At 40.2% G+C, this 18,194-nt stretch overlaps 1 protein-coding gene across 1 annotated transcript in view; it reads right to left on the reverse strand.

The window, feature by feature from the left end:
* nudcd1 (NudC domain containing 1) overlaps positions 1–18,194 on the reverse strand; it is a 119,945-nt gene that overhangs the window by 62,430 nt on the left and 39,321 nt on the right. Inside the window, exon 8 of the mRNA XM_013132725.2 lies at positions 5,369–5,494. Within this exon, the coding sequence (XP_012988179.1) occupies positions 5,369–5,494 (126 nt within the window). The remainder of the gene's footprint in view (positions 1–5,368; positions 5,495–18,194) is intronic.

Genomic DNA, 18,194 nt, shown 5'->3' on the forward strand with positions numbered 1-18,194 from the left:
CATATCATACATCCCCACTGCCTTCACTTCATTAAATCAATGGAAAGTGACACTGAGTGAATGCAGAACAATGACAAATACGGCCACAGGAGGCGCCAAACATTGTCTTGATTAACCTCCTAAATTTGGGGAATTCACAATCTTAGATTAATTTTTAGTCCTAATAGTGGCAGTCAGCCAAATCTTAAATCACAACCTTTAGGTCTCTACCCACACTTCAGTTGGTTTCAAAATCATACATTTCAAAATTAAAGCTATTGAGAGGAAAATAAATTTAGCTTGCACTTAATGTTTGATTATCCCAAAACTGAATATGCTTGTGTTGTTGAAATTACCACAGATGAGACCCGACTGAACACTCAAATTTAACCCTTAGTAATAGGCTACTTTAATTTAATGGGAAAGGTTGGTAGGGGCCATCACCACCCACATATGGTGAGCCATTAAAAAGGCCAAATGTTTGTTTAAAGTATCTGAGATTTAAATTCCCACATATAAAAAACTGACATGGTCTTCAGATTATCCTTCCAATTTAGCCAACATATTTCATTAACTGATGATTTAGATTTGTAAAATCTGTAAAAATATGCTTATCATTATCAACATCAGGGTGGAAATTAAGAGAACTCTTAAGAATGGCGATGTAGACAGAAAACAGATTTATGATGTCAATAAAATCAAGATACAATAAGTAATCCAAAGGACACTCAATGTAGGCCTTAAACAGTGTTACATCTATACCCTATTTGTTCATTAGTCAATTTACGATTTTAGAATTTCACCAACTAGTATCAGGCGCATTCACGTCCAATGAAACATACATTCATATTGTAATTGTTAATCCTCAGATTCCACAACCCGAAGAACACCATTCCCATTGTCAAACATGGATGTGGAAACATTATGGTCTGGGGGTGTTTTTCTGCTAAGGAGACAGGACAACTTCACCGGATCAAAGGGACGTTTGACGGGGCCACGTACCATCAAATCTTGGGTGAGAACCTCCTTCCCTCAACCAGGGCATTGAAAATGGGTCATGGATGGGTATGGAATACAATGACAATGACCCAAAACACACAGCCAAGGCAACAAAGGAATGGCTGAGGTAGAAGCACATTAAGGTCCTGGAGAGGCCAAGCCAGTCTCCAGACCTTAATCCCATAGAAAGTCTGTGGAGGGAGCTCGAAACCTTAACGTCTTGGAAAAGATCTGCAAAGAGGAGTGGGACAAAATCCCTCCTGAGATGTGTGCAAACCTGGTGGCCAACTACAAGAAATGTCTGAACTCTGTGATTGCCAACAAGGGTTTTGCCACGGAGTACTAAGTCATGTTTTGCAGAGGGGTCGAATACTTATTTCAACCTCAATATAAAAAAAAAGAATAATCTATCATGAGATTTATCATGCAATTGTTTAAATGATGGACAAAGCATAATTGAAAAATGTGTTGTTCATCTTAATTTTTTTATTAAAACAATTAAGTAACAGGAATGAACATTGGGTAACAGGAATGAGCACTGAGTAACAGGAATGAGTGGTTGTGTGTTAACCTGATGTCACACAACTTCCTTCAAATAAACAAAGATAAAACAAAGGTAATTTTATTTGGCAAAAATACCTAACTCTGCCTAGAAGACAAGCATTCCAGAGTTGCCTCTGCACTGCTGATATTGTGACTGGTGTTTTGAGGGTACCATTTAATAAAACTTGCAGTTGAGGAACTGTATCTCAAACTAGATACTCTAATGTATTTGTCCAATTGCTCAGTTGTGCACCAGGGCCTCCCACTCCTCTATCTATTCTGATTAGAGCTGTTTGTGCTGTTCTGTGAGGGAATTATTACACAGCATTGTACGAGATCTTCGGTTTCTTGGCAATTAATCGCACAGAATAGCTTTCATTTCTCAGAGAACAGACAAATGAGTTTCAGAAGAAAGATATTTGTTTCTGGCCATTTTGAGCCAGTAATTGAACCCACAATCGCTTGTTCCCAAGCTCAGGAGACTGAGTCTTAACACTTCCCTTTGCAACTGGATCCTGGACTACCTGACGAACACACACCAGGGGGTGAGAATGGGCAACTTCACCTCATCTGCACTGGCCCTGAGCACTGGAGCCCCTTAGGGCTGCATACAAAGTCCCCTACTGTACTGCCTGTTCACGCATGACTGTGTGGCCACACACAGCTCCAATGTCATCCTTAAGTTCACGGCAAACACCACCATCATGGTTCTCATCTTCAACAATGATGAGACAGAATACAGAGAGGAGGTAAGTGACTTGGCAACATGGCGCCAGGACAACAACCTCTCTCTAAATGCAAGAGAAAGGAAATTATTGTTGAACTCAGGAAAACTTTTTTTGAGTCTGGAAATGTGTGCTCTGATGCTCTGGTACTGGCTACCAGATGGCAGCAGTGTGACAGACCATAGCCAGGGTGGCTGTGATCTCACCATTTTCCCCACCGTGCAAGGCATCTACTATACACGATGCCTGAGGAAAGCACGGAACATATTCAAAGATCACAGCCACCCTGGCTATGGTCTGTCACACTGCTGCCATCTGGTAGCCAGTACCAGAGCATCAGAGCACACATTTCCAGACTCAAAAAAAGTTTTTCCCCCTCAGGCTATAAAGCTCTTCAAAAAGTAACACTGATCCATGATCACACATGAACATTCCAGATGCTCTGATGCCATTTGGATGTTTTCTGTTCTCATTATGATTTAGAAGAGAAGCCAAACAACTATGTGAAAATGGCTTCATATGATCACTATCCTTAAATAAAATACATTTCTGTGCCTGAATCATATTTTCAAAATCAATGCCATAATTTTACAATTTCTGTCAGAGTATGCAAACGTATGAGCGCAACTGTAAGTTCACCTGACTGATTAGGAATACTTAAGTGGCAAGCCATGACTTCTTGTTTCATTGGGGTATAAATATGAGGTGATATCCATAACAAATTCCCATAGCCATCCATCAGTATGGAAAAAAGCCCAAGAATACAGTAATCATAGAAAGAGAGCAGAAAACAGGATTTAAACCCTTGCAGCAGTAGTATATGTGTGCCAGAAGCAGTGGCTTAGACCACTGGACCACCCTATGGCACAGTGCATTGAATTTCTGTAACGCAAACTGTGCTTAAAGATAAAGGAAACAACAAGTAAAATATCATGACCGGTAAGGCAAATTAGGAAAATTATTTGACTGCCGTGTCCAAAGAGGGAGAGGGTCAGGTTATGCTATGAGCAGTGAGAGGCTGTCAGAGGATAGCAGAATATGGTGATGGAGTCTGCGGCTGATCGTGTAATGGACAAGTCCGAAAAACTGCTTCACTTCTCTTTCCTTCTGGTAGGTAATCACTAGGGTGTTGCCTATTGGGTGATGCCTCAGCAGCTTTGGGTGCAAGAAAGCTCCCCAGTTCTGATTAGTTAGTAATCTTCCAAAAAACCTGGAATTGGTCATGCAAATTGAATCCAGCAAATCCCATTACCCAGCTAGGTAGCTATCTAAGCAAACACATGCTAAATTGTGAGTCAATCTGCAAATATTCAGCTCAGAAAATCAAGAAATGGAAAAAGAAAAATGTTATCAGACAGTAAATAAAAAATGAAAATAACTAAATATAGCATAAATGTACAGGATCAGTGCTTAAACCGCTAAGGTTCTTTGGCCACTGTAAAACTTCAGTGTGGGCAATACCTGAGCCGTGGTTATCGACTAAGATCACAAGGACTGTTAAGGAAAATTAAAAGAGTGAACACTGTCATCATCCTATTCACTGTCTATCATATCCCTAGTTAAAACCTACACCCCAAGCAATACAATTTAAGGAGGGTATATCCGACTGTCTGGAACAGGTAGCAAATACCTATGAATCCCTTCTCTTTCAGATTTACAATATTATTTTTTAAAGATATTATTGCCTACCTCTCAGCTCCCAACAGTAGCATATGTCTTTCTATATTAGAGAATTAAACTAATACTGTTTTAAAAAAATAAAGAAACAGGTATAAAACCTAAACCTGATCTGTCAGGAAATTCACCAGCCATGTTGTCCTGATTACAGGCCTTTGAAATGCAGAGCAAAAATTCACTAGTATGGAACTTGGGTCTTGCACCTCAAAATTAACGTTTTATTGAAAGCTATTTAACCCGCTGAATAAGCCTCTTGACCAATCAGCATTTAAATATGAACTATCTTGACCTAATTCTTTACGTGGACATTCTCAGGCGGTTCGAATGTTATCATTGGATTGAATGGGTGTTATCAGTGGTTATCAGCCTCATAGATATGGGTCAGAAGGGGCCTGCTAGCCTACTGGTAGGCTCAGAAGGCTGTTATCATCCATTCGCATGGTTAATTTAGTATTTAGATAATTTAGTATTGACGAAATCATCACAGTTTAAAGGCTCTCTTTTTAATGGTCTTACCTGTAGACTTACCCTAACCCTAACCTTAACCCATTTTAATGGTCTTACCTGTAGCAGCGACCTGAATTTGTCAGGGATTGGATCTGGAGTCTTCTCGTGTATTTATACGTGATTAACCATGCGAATGGATGATAACAGCCTTCTGAGCCAACCAGTAGGCGTAGCAGGCCCCTTCTGACCCATATCTATGAGGTTGATAACCACTGATAACGCCCATTCAATCCAATGATAACATTCGAACCGGGTGAAATTCTTTTTTTTACATGTATTACACAATCATGCAGCTTGCTTAGCTGTTCCTTCTTGTTTATTTACGATGCTCTTAAGCCACTAAATTAAGCTACTAAATTTGGTTCTGAATTATCAAGGTGTTGTAGAATGAAGTGCATGCCATGAAGTGCATGCCATGAAGTGCATGTTGACTGCATTGTCCATGTTGTCCCCCACTGACAAAAGCTAGCTAACCTTATTTTTATCCTCCAAAACATCTTTCTATTATCCCCACTTGGCAAACAGAGTTCAAGGGCATTGCCATGTCTCCACTTAGGTAGAATTACACTCATCGCCAAGGAACCTTTGAAAATGAATGAGCTGCCCATCAACCGCTTGGTATCTGAAACCACCTATAGCTCCAAGCGAGAACAAATACAGCAATTCGAATTCAAAAAGAGAAAGGCATGGCTTAAAAGTTTAAGTTCCAGACAGATAATGCTGGATCCGCAAGTTTGTTAGTTTAATAGAAATAGGACCGTTGCATACGTTCCTGGATTATCGTGTTATAGGATAAGGTACAGGCCCATCTACACGTTGATATCACATATAACATCATCTACAGGAACTACAATTCTCACAACAAAGATGGCCTACCCACGGGCTAGCAGAACTAGGCTTCCCTAGTTTTATTTTCTTTCAATTCTAAAGGGTCTTACCACATGAGTGGGCTTGAGCGAGTCTCCATCGAATCGAGTCACGCTGGAGCTGTCCTCTGGGAAGCCATCGCAATCCTCCAGTTCCTGGGAGTTGCACGGGGGCTTGTCCTTGTCTGGGTTAGCATTCTTACCACAGAGAGATGGACACAGAGTGGGAAGTCAAGAAGAGTACGATGACACATACAAATAATTCATTATAAGCCAATGACAAAAACAATAAATCCTTAAGATATATTAAATCCCTAAAGATGTTGAACAAGTTGGGCCTGAAAATATATTTCAAAACAGGAAACTGAGATTGAGGCACTTCAAGAGAACTGGACACGATGTCAAAAAGGTGATGACGAAGGCTCTGAGAAACTGACATAGTAGCGGTAAACGCGAGGAGAGGACTTGAAGGTATGAAAGGCATTAAGGAGAGATTGAATGTACATATTCTGCACTATTGCACATTAACCACACGATTAATATTATACCTAAGAATGATCTTACATTTTGGTTTAAAAAACATTTACGATAACTTTCACTTCTAGTATAAAGGCAAATCATGAACCAAAACAAATGTTCTTTCACATTTTTTGGGAGGCCCATCTGAGTCCGAATTTGTGCAAAACAAACTTTTTCTAGTGTTTATCAGTCAATTAAAAGTAGAGAAACCAGCACTATACTTCTTCATTGATGTCCTATTTTGAGGTGCTGAGAAACCAGATATTTCAGGTTACTATAATCTAAAGGTGCATTTATGAAGGGTCTTGTGAATATCCCTCGTTTAAACAACATACCAACCAAGGTCTGCCTTCCAGCAAGGCAGAAGGGTCCTGCACTTTACTTTAAATTTTATTCGTCAATTTGAGTTTGTTTAATTGATTTTTCAAAATCAATCAAGGACATAGAAAGTAATGATGTAAAGATTACAATGGCTGATTATGTAATATACAGTGGATCTTCAAATGGTTGGCAGCCTTACAGCCATGAGTCTATTTGGATAAGCCTCCACCAGCTGTGTCATGATGAATAGCAATTTCAATAACTACTTCTATAACTTCTATAACTATTTCCAGATATTCTAAATTGGATTGAGGACAATACATTTTTTGTTTTTAAGCCATGCCAATGTGGGTTTGGCTGTATGTTTTTGAGGTCATTTTCCTACTGGAAGATCTTTTCCCATATTCCTATATCCCAGGTCTTCACAGGTTTTTTAGGCCCTAACACACAGAAACATCCCAATAGCATATTGCTGCCAACACCATGTTTCACGGTAGGGATGATGTTCTCACGGCGATGTGCGGTATTAGGCTTGTATAAACATACAGCTTAGTGTTGAGGCCAAAAACCTCTATTTTGGTCTATTATGTTTGCTCTGTTTCAGAGTCTCCCACAAACTGTAGTCGAGATTTGATGAGATTTTTTTTTGCCACTTTCCCATAAAGGCCACTTATGTGAAGCACCATAGTTATTGTTGCAGTATTCACAGTGTCCCCTAGCTCAGCTGTGTAAGACTGTAACTCCTTTAGCTTTGCCATAAGCCTCTTGGGGACCTCCTTGACTAGTGCTCTTTTCACCTGAATACTGCACACATGGACTCCATTCAACCAATTACATGACACCTTTAGAAAATAGGTCACACCACAGCTAATTCAGGTATCATAGCAAAGGGGTGAATACTTATGGGCTCCGGAGCCCAATAATTTGTGTTAGGATTATTAGGGGACTTTGCCCCGAAGTCGCTCAGAATACCTTTTATTTTTGTTAGGATTGTTGTAGTAGGGGTCCTTGCCCCAAAGTAGGCTCCGGAGTGACAGGGAAAGTTCTTGAACTGAGGTATCCTTCGTTTTATACATGTATAAATTAGTTACTAGTTAAAAGTACTGAGTCCCTGTCTTTAGATAAGAAAAGGAATGTGGGAGAGGGGGATCTGTAAATTGTTTATGGTCATTATTGGACGGTCTCAGAAGATCATTGGGTTATCTATTAATCTGTCTATCAGTTTAAACCATCTGCAACAATCTGCACGCCGCTCGGTAAATGTCATCTTGGGATAAGTATCTAAAGATTCGGTATAAGGATGGTTGATATCTTTAAAAGAATGTCTGACATAAGTCCATGTCAAACGCATGGAATTCAATGGGGAATGAATGGAGGTCAATGGGGAACAAATGGGAGTCAATGATGATTTAATGGGAGTCAATGGGGAACACATGGAAGTCAATTGGGATAAATGGGAGTCAAAGGTTATTTAATGTGAGTATAGGAGCCATTTCTTGTTGAAGCTGTTGGCTTCCCAGTCAACCACACCCATGTCACCATTCATCCAACTTTATGGAGTTTCACCAACTAAAGGGGGCACCATTCAAACCACACACACTCCAATATAAAGGAAACTAACAGAAACAAGAAATGGCTCCTACATAACTGTTACAAATACAATTATTAACATGCTAATAATAAATCATCAGACCTCTTGTCATTAGATTGTGTCCTTTCTCTATGTTGTCCACAGGTGGTTGAAATCATGTCCTGGACTTCTTTTGAACTGTAGTCCACATTATCACAGTTTTGCAGAAATGCACTGATTGACTTGGGAAAATAAATAAAATCTGTGGGGTTTCCAAAACTGTCATAAAACCTTCCAATGCCATTGTCAGTGATGTAAATAGCCAGCCAGTGTTCCCCAGGGTGATAGCTTGTGTGTGTATTAACAATCATCACTGATGCAACATCTCGGACTCATCCACTAGGTAGTTGGTTGCATGCCAGCAGACAATAGAAATGAGTCAAAGATTAAAATTGGTTCACCACACCGGTCAGCTCTGCGGTGTTCATTTCCACGCCATTCATGACTTGGCGCCAGTTTGACACTTCGATAATGGAGTCGAAAATTTTATAAACAACCAAATTAATTGTGTGGGGCACTGGTTGTCTGAACCTCATCTCAAGTCGTACATTCCCTGACTTTATCAAGGAGAGTTACTGACCGCATTCATCATCCGGTGTGCAGTTGAATGCATAATGGGCATATTATTTGATTACAGTTGCAAAGTTAACAAAAAAGCAACGCTCAACAAGTGAAGTGGGTCTTCACTTTAGCTGTAATGAACTACTTTGATGAAAAGATCATCACCATTAGAAAACAAATAACTGACACCTCCAAAATCTCAGTTGTCCTGAGAATGTCCTGAACCTCCCTGAGTGTTTTTTTGACACATTCACAAAATTTGTAAAGAGTTCTATACCCACAAACTGTCAGCTAGACCCGATTCCAAAAAATTTACTTAGTTATTTCCTGTGCTAGGTCAGCAAATGTTGAACATAATAAATTCCACCCATTCCTCCGGATGTGTACCAAACTCCCGTTACTCTCAAAAATCTTAGAATAATGTGTTTCCCAACAATTGAATGCCTTCCTGAAGACAAATAACATTTATGAAATGCTCTAGTCCGATTTCATACCCTATCAGATTACTGAGATTGCACTTGTGAAGGTAACAAATTACCTTTTAATGGCCTCAGAAAAAGGTACCGCATCAGTCCAGTTGCTTCTTGATCTTAATGCTGCTTTTGACTCTATTGATCACTCCCTTCTCTTAGAGAGACTGGAAACCCATATTGGGCTACGTGGACATGTTCTAGCCTGGTTTAAATCTTATTTACAGTGGATATAAAAAGTCTACACACCCCTGTTAAAATGCCAGGTTCTTGTGATGTCAAAAAAATTTGACAAATATAAATCACATCAGAACTTTTTCCACCTTTAATGTGACCTATAATGTGAACAATTCAGTTGAAAAACAAATTGTAATCTTTAAAAATAAAAAACAGGTTGCATAAGTGTCCACATGTAGCGTCTGGCAGGGCAGTGTCTCGAACCCGTGCCGGCCTGGGGAGCCGAAGATCGCGGGTTCGAGACACTGCCCTGCCAGACGCTACATTGGTGTCAGAAGTGGGATTGGCCCGGATGGCCATCGGAGAGGCTTGTCTCCGTGAGGGACTTGGTAGAGTGAAGCGTGAGGACACGCTCTCCTGTTTGGTGGGGGTAGTGTAGCGACTGTTGTGGAAATTTCTTATACAATGTATTCTGATTGTATAAAGGATAGAGTCCCACTGTTAAGATAGGTACAGGAATGTGTGGGACCTGGTATTTGCATAGGGGGCATCTATTGTCTGTCCAGATGCAGATCAATGGGTTTTAGGACAGGATAGGAGAAGATATACAACAGGGGGAGTAAGGCCAGTTTGCCCCTTTGGGTAAACACTACAGTAAACATGGCAGGAAGGATAAGGTTGGGGAAGATAGCATTTGACGTGTGTGATAGAACAAAGGGAAAGGTGTTTGATTGACATGAAACAGATGGCAGCATCTTACCACACCCCTTTTTCCTATGTAATAAATACTGTCGAAATGATGTTTTTATTTAGAAACTATCCACCGTTACTTTGTAACCTGTATACTTTCTCCTTGCAAGCAACATTAAAACCGTTTATTGCGCAATTGATTTCTCCTGTCTTACCTACCATTTTCATAGAACTTTGGAATTTTAGAAATTGCCATCACAATTTGGGGGCACGTCCGGGATCCTAATCCTGATCGGTTTGAGTCCCTTTCCTAACAGGTTAACCGTGCACGGCCAGAGAAAGCTCTGGAATTCTAGTATCGTCCAGAAAAGGCTTATCCTTTGACGGGCTGAGAAAGAGTGCCTGACGGGAGCTGTGACTCGTGCTTGATCAGTACAGGTTTCCTGCGGAAATTGAATTTGGGGGTAAGAACGCAATTCGGTCTAAAAACTTAAAGTTGGACTTTATAGTTTAAAATCTGCAGTAAAAGGTTGGACCTTTTTAAAATCTCATTTGTGGGCTGACGAGCTTGACTTCGCTTTCTGGTTGGTTGAGTATAAAGTAGATTTACTGGGTAAATCTGAAACATGGGGACGTGCGACAGTGAATCTTTGCCGGTCTCTCGTGTTTACGCTGGACCGGCAAGAATTATCACTGACGTATATGGTGTTTGGACATGTGAACAATGTTTCTTTGAGTGTTATTAGGTTTTCCGGCGACTGGCGTTTTCATTCGGTGATGGATGCGCGGCCTGTCGGGCTGATTGGAGGTAGATGGACGTGATAACGTATGAAAAGTTGTTTGGAAAGCGTAGGCTACGGTGTGTAGACAGTGTGGAGTATATTGATCTGTGTTGTAGTTTTTTTGCTCAGGTTAGATGGCTCGTTCTCCTCTGATCGCCCGTCACCCCACCCCGCGGAGTTCAGCTGGACCGATAGGTGGGTCTCTTTGGAGGCCCGATCGGGACACTGCATCGTTGGAGTCATAACGTGGCCAAGCTCTGTGGACTTTTTCGTTGTGAACGTGGAAATGCTGTGGGCCGCTGGAGGCCGTTTTCTGCTCCGCTTTGGAAGTGTTGAGCATGTCTACGAGTTTCAAGAAAAGTTCCAAAAGTGGGGAGTTGTATACACCAGGTGTACACACCCGTAATCTTTTTGGCCTTGCCGCGAGTGATTCAACGGGAACACGCAGGAACGCTGAACCGCCTGAGGGAGGGGTGCGGACGGTCAGACAGGGGACCAGAGGGAGCATCAACCGGTGAGATTGTTCCTTAATACAGTTTTCATATGCTTTAGTAAACAATGTGGTTGATGATTTGATGGTTTTGTAGAAATTGATAGATGGATTTGAGTAAGTATGGTGACTAGAAGTTTTTTTGAGTATTGCAGTCAGGGCGGCTGTAGTTAGAAACATGTCGTTTTTGTTCCATGTCCTGACACCAATTCCCGTGCAGCAGTTGGACTGCGTGATGGAGTATAGCGTGCTCCTGTATGTGTGTTTGTGAAGTGTGGTGTTTTGGTTAATAGCGACTGTAGTTAGGCCTGACAACCATTCCTATGCTGCTAATCTATTGCGTTGCGATTAGTGCTGGATTATAAGCGGTTGGACTGCTTGAACGTCTGCAATTTAGGTTGGACTTAAATATGCAATTGAGATTGGATCTCATACTTTCCTGTAAATTGCCGCAATTGTTGGTCAGCTTATGGTTTGGATCAGTATGCTACAGAAGTTGTATATGCACGCGCCACTTGTGTTTGTTCTGATTGTGGTCGGTCTAGTAAATGCATTTGTCCATTTTGGTATTCCCTGTGCACGAGGGATCAGATTGGCTGCATTGTATATTCCTTGATAGAATATTGGATCTCGTTTACCGAGGTTGGTGTTAACTTGGAAGTATTTGTAATCGCAATGTTTTTTCTTGTTTGGTGTGCGTTTGGGCGAACGCTTACATTGCGTTGTTAACATGGTTATTATGCGAGGCCTACTCTTTTGGCTTTTGCCTTTGTGTTGAAATTGAATTTGCCTGATGGCTGGCACACGTGGGAGTGTTAGCCTGCTAATTTAGGAGTTTAAGAAAATAATGGCATAAGTTTAATTAGAGGGATAGCTTAGAAATTGGTATAATGATGATTCTGTGATTTGGTAAAATGTGGTTTCGTAATGAGGGGTTAAAATAGTGTTTTCTCTCTCCTTGTATGGAGTGGGATGCAGACCATAGCGAAAGTTTTTAGTATTAAGATAACATACTGTTTTCCATGAAGACTGGATTCAGCCAATATAGTCATAGCCTGCAAAAGAGGGTAAAATGACTACGGCCCGTTTATTCCCCAAATAGCCAAAGCCAGTTTATTCCCCGTTTAAATTAACCTAAAATTAGACGTCCTATTTTAAATGTTAAATTGAGTTTGGTTAAATAATATAGTTTCTCTTATATGTATTTACCAACGATAACTGGGATAATACTTGTGTTTTTAAAACCAGCGCCTGATACTTGTTCATGGAATTTAAATTCTGGAATGGTACGTTTGTGAACAAATAGGGTATTGATGTAAAGGTGTTTAAGGCTACATTGAGTTTCCTTTGGATTTCTTATTGTACCTTGATTATAGTGACGTCATAAATCTGTTTTCTGCCTGGAGTGCCATTCTTAAGAGTTTCTTAATTTCCACCATAATGTTGAGTTGTTGTATAGATAATGATAAGCACATTTTTACAAACTGCAAAAATATTAGATAGGTTGGACACTAAATCTAGAATCTTCAGTTAATGAACGATGTAGGCTAAGTTGAGAGGATGGTCTGGGGACCATAAACGAACATTTGGCCTTGCTAATGGCTCACCATATATGTGTGAAGCTCAGAGCTTCAGGAAGGGTGGGCAGGTCCACTGGGATGGCTTCCGCCACCCTTAACATTATATCAAGGTAGCATATTACTAAGGGTTAAATTCGAGTGTTCAGCCTGTTCTCACACGTGGTAATTTTACCAACACAAGCATGTTGAGTTTTGGGATGATAAAACATTAAGTGACAGCTGCATAAGTTTTCCTTTTGGTTGCTTTAATGTTTACATTTATGGTTTCGAATCAAATTGTAGTAAGGGTGGAGACCTTGTGTCATCCAACATTGTTAATTGCTAGAACAAATTCGATGTCTTTGCATGAGATATGCATGGAAGTAGCGATTTTGGCTGACCGCCACTATTTTGAATGACGTAGACTTACATCTGAAATTGAGAAAATTCCCTAGAGTTTAGGAGGTAAATTGAGTCATGATGTTTGTTGGTCTCAAATTAGTTTGGCCATTGCCTGTGTAGATGCACATTTTGATGTGCTAATTTGGGAGTTCCTTCACACGAGCGACCGTGTGTGTGGTACGATTTTTATTTCCTTTGTTTTTCTTATTTTCGGTTGTTTTGGTTGGATATTCAGTTTGCGACGTTTACTGGATGTATGTTAGATTCCTCCCAACTATCGATTTTCTTTTTAATTTCGGTCCTGTAATGGTTCTGCTTTCAAGCTTGAAGTCATTTTCTGTCTTGAAAGCAGGGGGGGATTGTATGAAATGATTATCTATGGTGGAAAAGAGTTGAACTTAGAGTTCAAATGAAAAAGAGTTGAACTTAGAGTTCAAATGAAAAAGAGTTGAACTTAGAGTTCAAATGAAAAAGAGTTGAACTTAGAGTTCAAAGCAAATTAAATAGGTACTTAAAGAAGTTACGTGAATAATCTAGTTTGTCAAATTGGGTTTTTGAAATGTATGTTTTATGTGAAATCTAACATGGTTATGGTTGAATAGAATACATCTTGCCATTTTGAAATGGTTTAGCTAAGCAATAACTAATTTGATGAGTGTGTTACTGTTCAGTTAGTTTAATATTTGATTAGAAGTAATCATATTAATCTCATGCATTATGGAATAAGTGGGTAGAAACGTGCAGGGAGCACATTTAGTTATTTCTTACATGTTTACAAAATGTTGCCATGGTTTAATTGATATTGAGAAAATAATTCTGCATCAAGTTATATTTCTGGTAAAGTTGAGAAGTCTTACATAGTCTAAATTGCATAAAGAGAGGTACAGACCCACTGGAGCACTCCACTCACTGACACAAAAAACAGTTTGAGATGGATTTTAACTTGTTTGGACTCTTTAGAAGAGAAACAGACATTATCAAAATTGGGTATTCTAATTCTAAGTTAAGTTCTGTCCTAGTAAGCAATCATTGTAAAGTTAATGGTTAACAGAGGTTTCTTTGAGGTGAATGATGAGGAAAAAGGTTGTTTTACTATTGTCAATGCCTGGGGTGTTTCAAGATAACAACAGTGTCCCTTAGTGATAAGGTGACAATCCTCCAAGACCAGGGTCTGTTATCCTTAGGTTAGTAAACCACCCCCCACTCCAGGGAGAGCCCTGTGGTGATAAAGGAGTAAAAAGGGGGGGGGTCATGATTTATGACAGGATTTCAGAGTGTCTTTGATGTGCTAGGATAATAAGAAGAGACTTGGAGACATTCACACTAAGTTTCATCTTGTAGAGAAATTAGGCTAAATAACAGTTATGTTAGCTGACCTTCAAGTTGGTCTGAAATGTTTGATTTGAAATAAGGTATTTGGTCCTTTATGTGAAACAATGGGTGAATTTGATTGTAGTTCCGATACAACACAATCAGATGTAAATTATATAGGTGAACTGAGAATTGTTCATGAACTGCTCTTAGAGAGTGGAACAGAAGCACCAGAGATGTTAATGTTTTAACGATACTGTTATTGATTTCAACCGTTCTAATCTATTTGGAGAAAAGAAGTAGGGAAATATAGGGTTTGAGTGTTTGGTAGTGTGTGGTTCTAATGTATCAGCGAGATGCAACAAGCTAACGTGATGGACATATGTGATGATGTACTGTGCAGTTGGAACTAATCTTCTCAAGGATAATTCACACATTCAGATACAGAACACTTGAAAGCGATTCAGCAACAGAGGACTTGCTGGAGCCCAGAGAGAGACTGAGCTTGGCTTAAAAGGACAACTGTGAGGTGGCTGAGGTGAGATGGATCTCACAGACACACAGACAAACTGTCCTACAGCTGAGAGAGGAGTCGACTCTGGAGCGCTGCACGTCTAGGTGCTGCACGTCTACAGGATGCTGAGTTCCTGTGAGCTGAACTGATTTGAGTCCTGCTGGTTCTGCAATGTGATGGAGAAGGCAACCTCCGACCGAGAGGATGGAGGCGTAGGAAAGATCTACTGCACAACATCATGCAACGCTGATTGGGTCCATACCAGGTACATCTCATCTGCTGTCCAGGTAGCTGAGAGAGGAACCTGGGATCGACGACACGCTACAGGAGGATTTCAGTGTTGAAGGGTTAGACACAGTGAATTGAAGTCACTGAGGGAAAGTGAATTTTCGGGTGCTAGTAACCAGTCACTTTCTACATGGCCTTTAGCTCTAGAACCTTTGGCTAAAACTGGTCATCTTGGAATTCACAAAGGAGAACACACAGATTCTCCTGGCCTGGCTGATAAAACAGCTAGATTGGATACAACCAGAGCTGTGTCTGCATTTGAGCTGTGAAGGACAACACCTTGGAATATACGTCTGACTTTTTCGTTCTGTTACATCGACCTGTCAAAGATATGGTTCATAACTGACTGTCTGACGTTTGGAAGAGCAGAACATTTGAGATGACTTTGGAAGAACATCCAAATGGAACCATGGAGAGGACTTTTCAGAGAATTGAGCAATTGGCATGAGAGAACATTGTAACAGTGATAAATTGAAGGATGCATTCAGTGATAGGTGTTTATGATGATTTTAACATAAAAGTTTTGCTGTATTATGTTATGATTCTGTATGATGACAATGTGTGATCTTGGAGTTTATACGGAAGGTAATGATCTAGAAGAATGTAAGGGAGGATCCAGACATTTCAGTTTGCTCAGTTCTCTAATCACTAAGGATAATAATATTGACTGGGTCATGTTGTTAAAGAGTACTGTTTTGTTGCAGTCTACATCCTAATGAGTGAACTGTTTAAGGTTTGATACCAAGGTTTGACATGGTATCAAGAGGATGGATTGTTGTGGAAATTTCTTATACAATGTATTCTGATTGTATAAAGGATAGAGTCCCACTGTTAAGATAGGTACAGGAATGTGTGGGACCTGGTATTTGCATAGGGGGCATCTATTGTCTGTCCAGATGCAGATCAATGGGTTTTAGGACAGGATAGGAGAAGATATACAACAGGGGGAGTAAGGCCAGTTTGCCCCTTTGGGTAAACACTACAGTAAACATGGCAGGAAGGATAAGGTTGGGGAAGATAGCATTTGACGTGTGTGATAGAACAAAGGGAAAGGTGTTTGATTGACATGAAACAGATGGCAGCATCTTACCACACCCCTTTTTCCTATGTAATAAATACTGTCGAAATGATGTTTTTATTTAGAAACTATCCACCGTTACTTTGTAACCTGTATACTTTCTCCTTGCAAGCAACATTAAAACCGTTTATTGCGCAATTGATTTCTCCTGTCTTACCTACCATTTTCATAGAACTTTGGAATTTTAGAAATTGCCATCACACGACCTTGGTAGGGCCGCTACTCGCCCCTCCAAATAGGATATCCCTATTTGGTGCAGTGGGTAGTGTACCCGCCTGGGGAGCCGAAGGTCGTGGGTTCGAGATACTGCCCTGCCAGACGCTACGCACACCCTTAAACTAATAATTTGTTGAAGCACCTTTTGATTTTATTACAGCACTCAATCTTTTTGGGTAGGAGTCTATTAGCATGGCACATCCTGACGTGGCAAAATTTGCCCATTCTTCTTTGTAAAAGCGCTCCAAATTTGTCAGATTGCGAGGACATCTCTTGTGCCAAAACTTTAATCTTCTTCTGGTGTCATTTTCCCTTGCGCTTTTGGGGGACTTCATGTTTGTTTTTGCAAACTTCAGCCGGGATTGGATGTTTTTCTTTGTAAGAAAAGGCTTCCGTCTTGCCTCCATACCCCATAGCCCATTCACATGAAGAATACGGGAGATTGTTGTCACATGTAGCACACAGCCAGTACAGGCCAGAAATTCCTGCAGTTCCTTTAACGTTGTTGTAGGCCTCTTTGAAGCCTCCCTGACCAGTATCCAATTTTGGAGGGATGTCCAGTTCTTTTTAATGTCTCTGTTGTGACATATTTCCTCCACTTGATGATGACTGTCTTCACGGTGTTCTATGGTATATCTAATGCTTTAGAAATGATTTTGTACCCTTCTCTTGACTGATATATTTCAACAGTAAGACCCTCTGATGCTTTGGAAGCTCTCTGTGGACCATGGCTTTTGCTCTGAGATGGAACTAAGAAAATGTCATGAAAATCCTAATAGAAAAGTTGAACTTTGTGATTAATCAGAGTCACTTTAAATGATGGCAGGTGTGTAATGACATTATTTAACATGAGTTTGAATGTGATTGGTTAATTTTGAACACAGCCACATCCCCAGTTATTAGAGGGTGTGCACACTTATGCAACCAGGTTATTGTAAGGTTTTTAGTTTTCATTTTCCCCTTCAAAGATTTTGGTTTGTTTTTCAATTGAATTGTTCACATTACAGGTCACACTAAAAGTGGAAAAAGTTGTGACATGATTTATCTTTGTCTCGTTCTTTTACATCACAAAAACCTGGCATTTTAACAGGGATGTGTAGACGTTTTATATCCACTGTACCTGAAAGAAATCAGTTCGTATGTGTGGATTGCATATCCTCTGACAAATCAAAGATATATTTTGGTGTTCCTCAAGGCTCGGTTCTGGGCCCATTATTGTTCTCATTATATATGCTGCCTCTGGGTGATGTAATCCGGAATCACAATATAAATGTTCACTGTTATGCTGATGACACATAGTTAGATATTTCAATGAAGCATGGAGAAGCCCCAACATTAGCTACTTTGGAAGTATGCATTTCAGATATTAGGAAGTGGATGACAGAGATCTTCTTGCTTTTAAACTCAAGAAAAACACAAATGCTCGTTTTAGGACCCAAGAAAAAAAGAGCTTTGTTGGCAGATCTCACTGTGAACCTCAACAGCTACATGATCGTATACCAAAAAAATGTATGAAACCACGGCGTTACCCTTGACCCTGAACACATTACTCCAGTACTAGCCTCTTTACACTGGCTGCCTGTTAAGTTTAGGGCTGATTTTAAGGTTTTATTGTTAACCATTTATATCAATACATGGACTTTCTCCTACTTACTTCGCTGAAGTGATCAAGCCATACATAAATACACATAACTTTACATTGCGAGATGCAGGCCTTTTAATTGTACCTAGAATTTCTAAACAAACTTCCAGAAGCAGGACCTTCTCTCATACTACGGTGTAATGATTTGAAATGCAAACCTCCCTCCAATGCCATTTGGGGGCGGAGTCACGGGCTTGTTGTTGTTTCTCTGTTGCGCACTTGTGCAATTGGACTCTACTCTGCTGGCA

The sequence above is a fragment of the Esox lucius genome, chromosome 10 (assembly GCF_011004845.1).
Source record: "Esox lucius isolate fEsoLuc1 chromosome 10, fEsoLuc1.pri, whole genome shotgun sequence".
In the NCBI taxonomy this organism is placed as follows: Eukaryota; Metazoa; Chordata; class Actinopteri; order Esociformes; family Esocidae; genus Esox; species Esox lucius.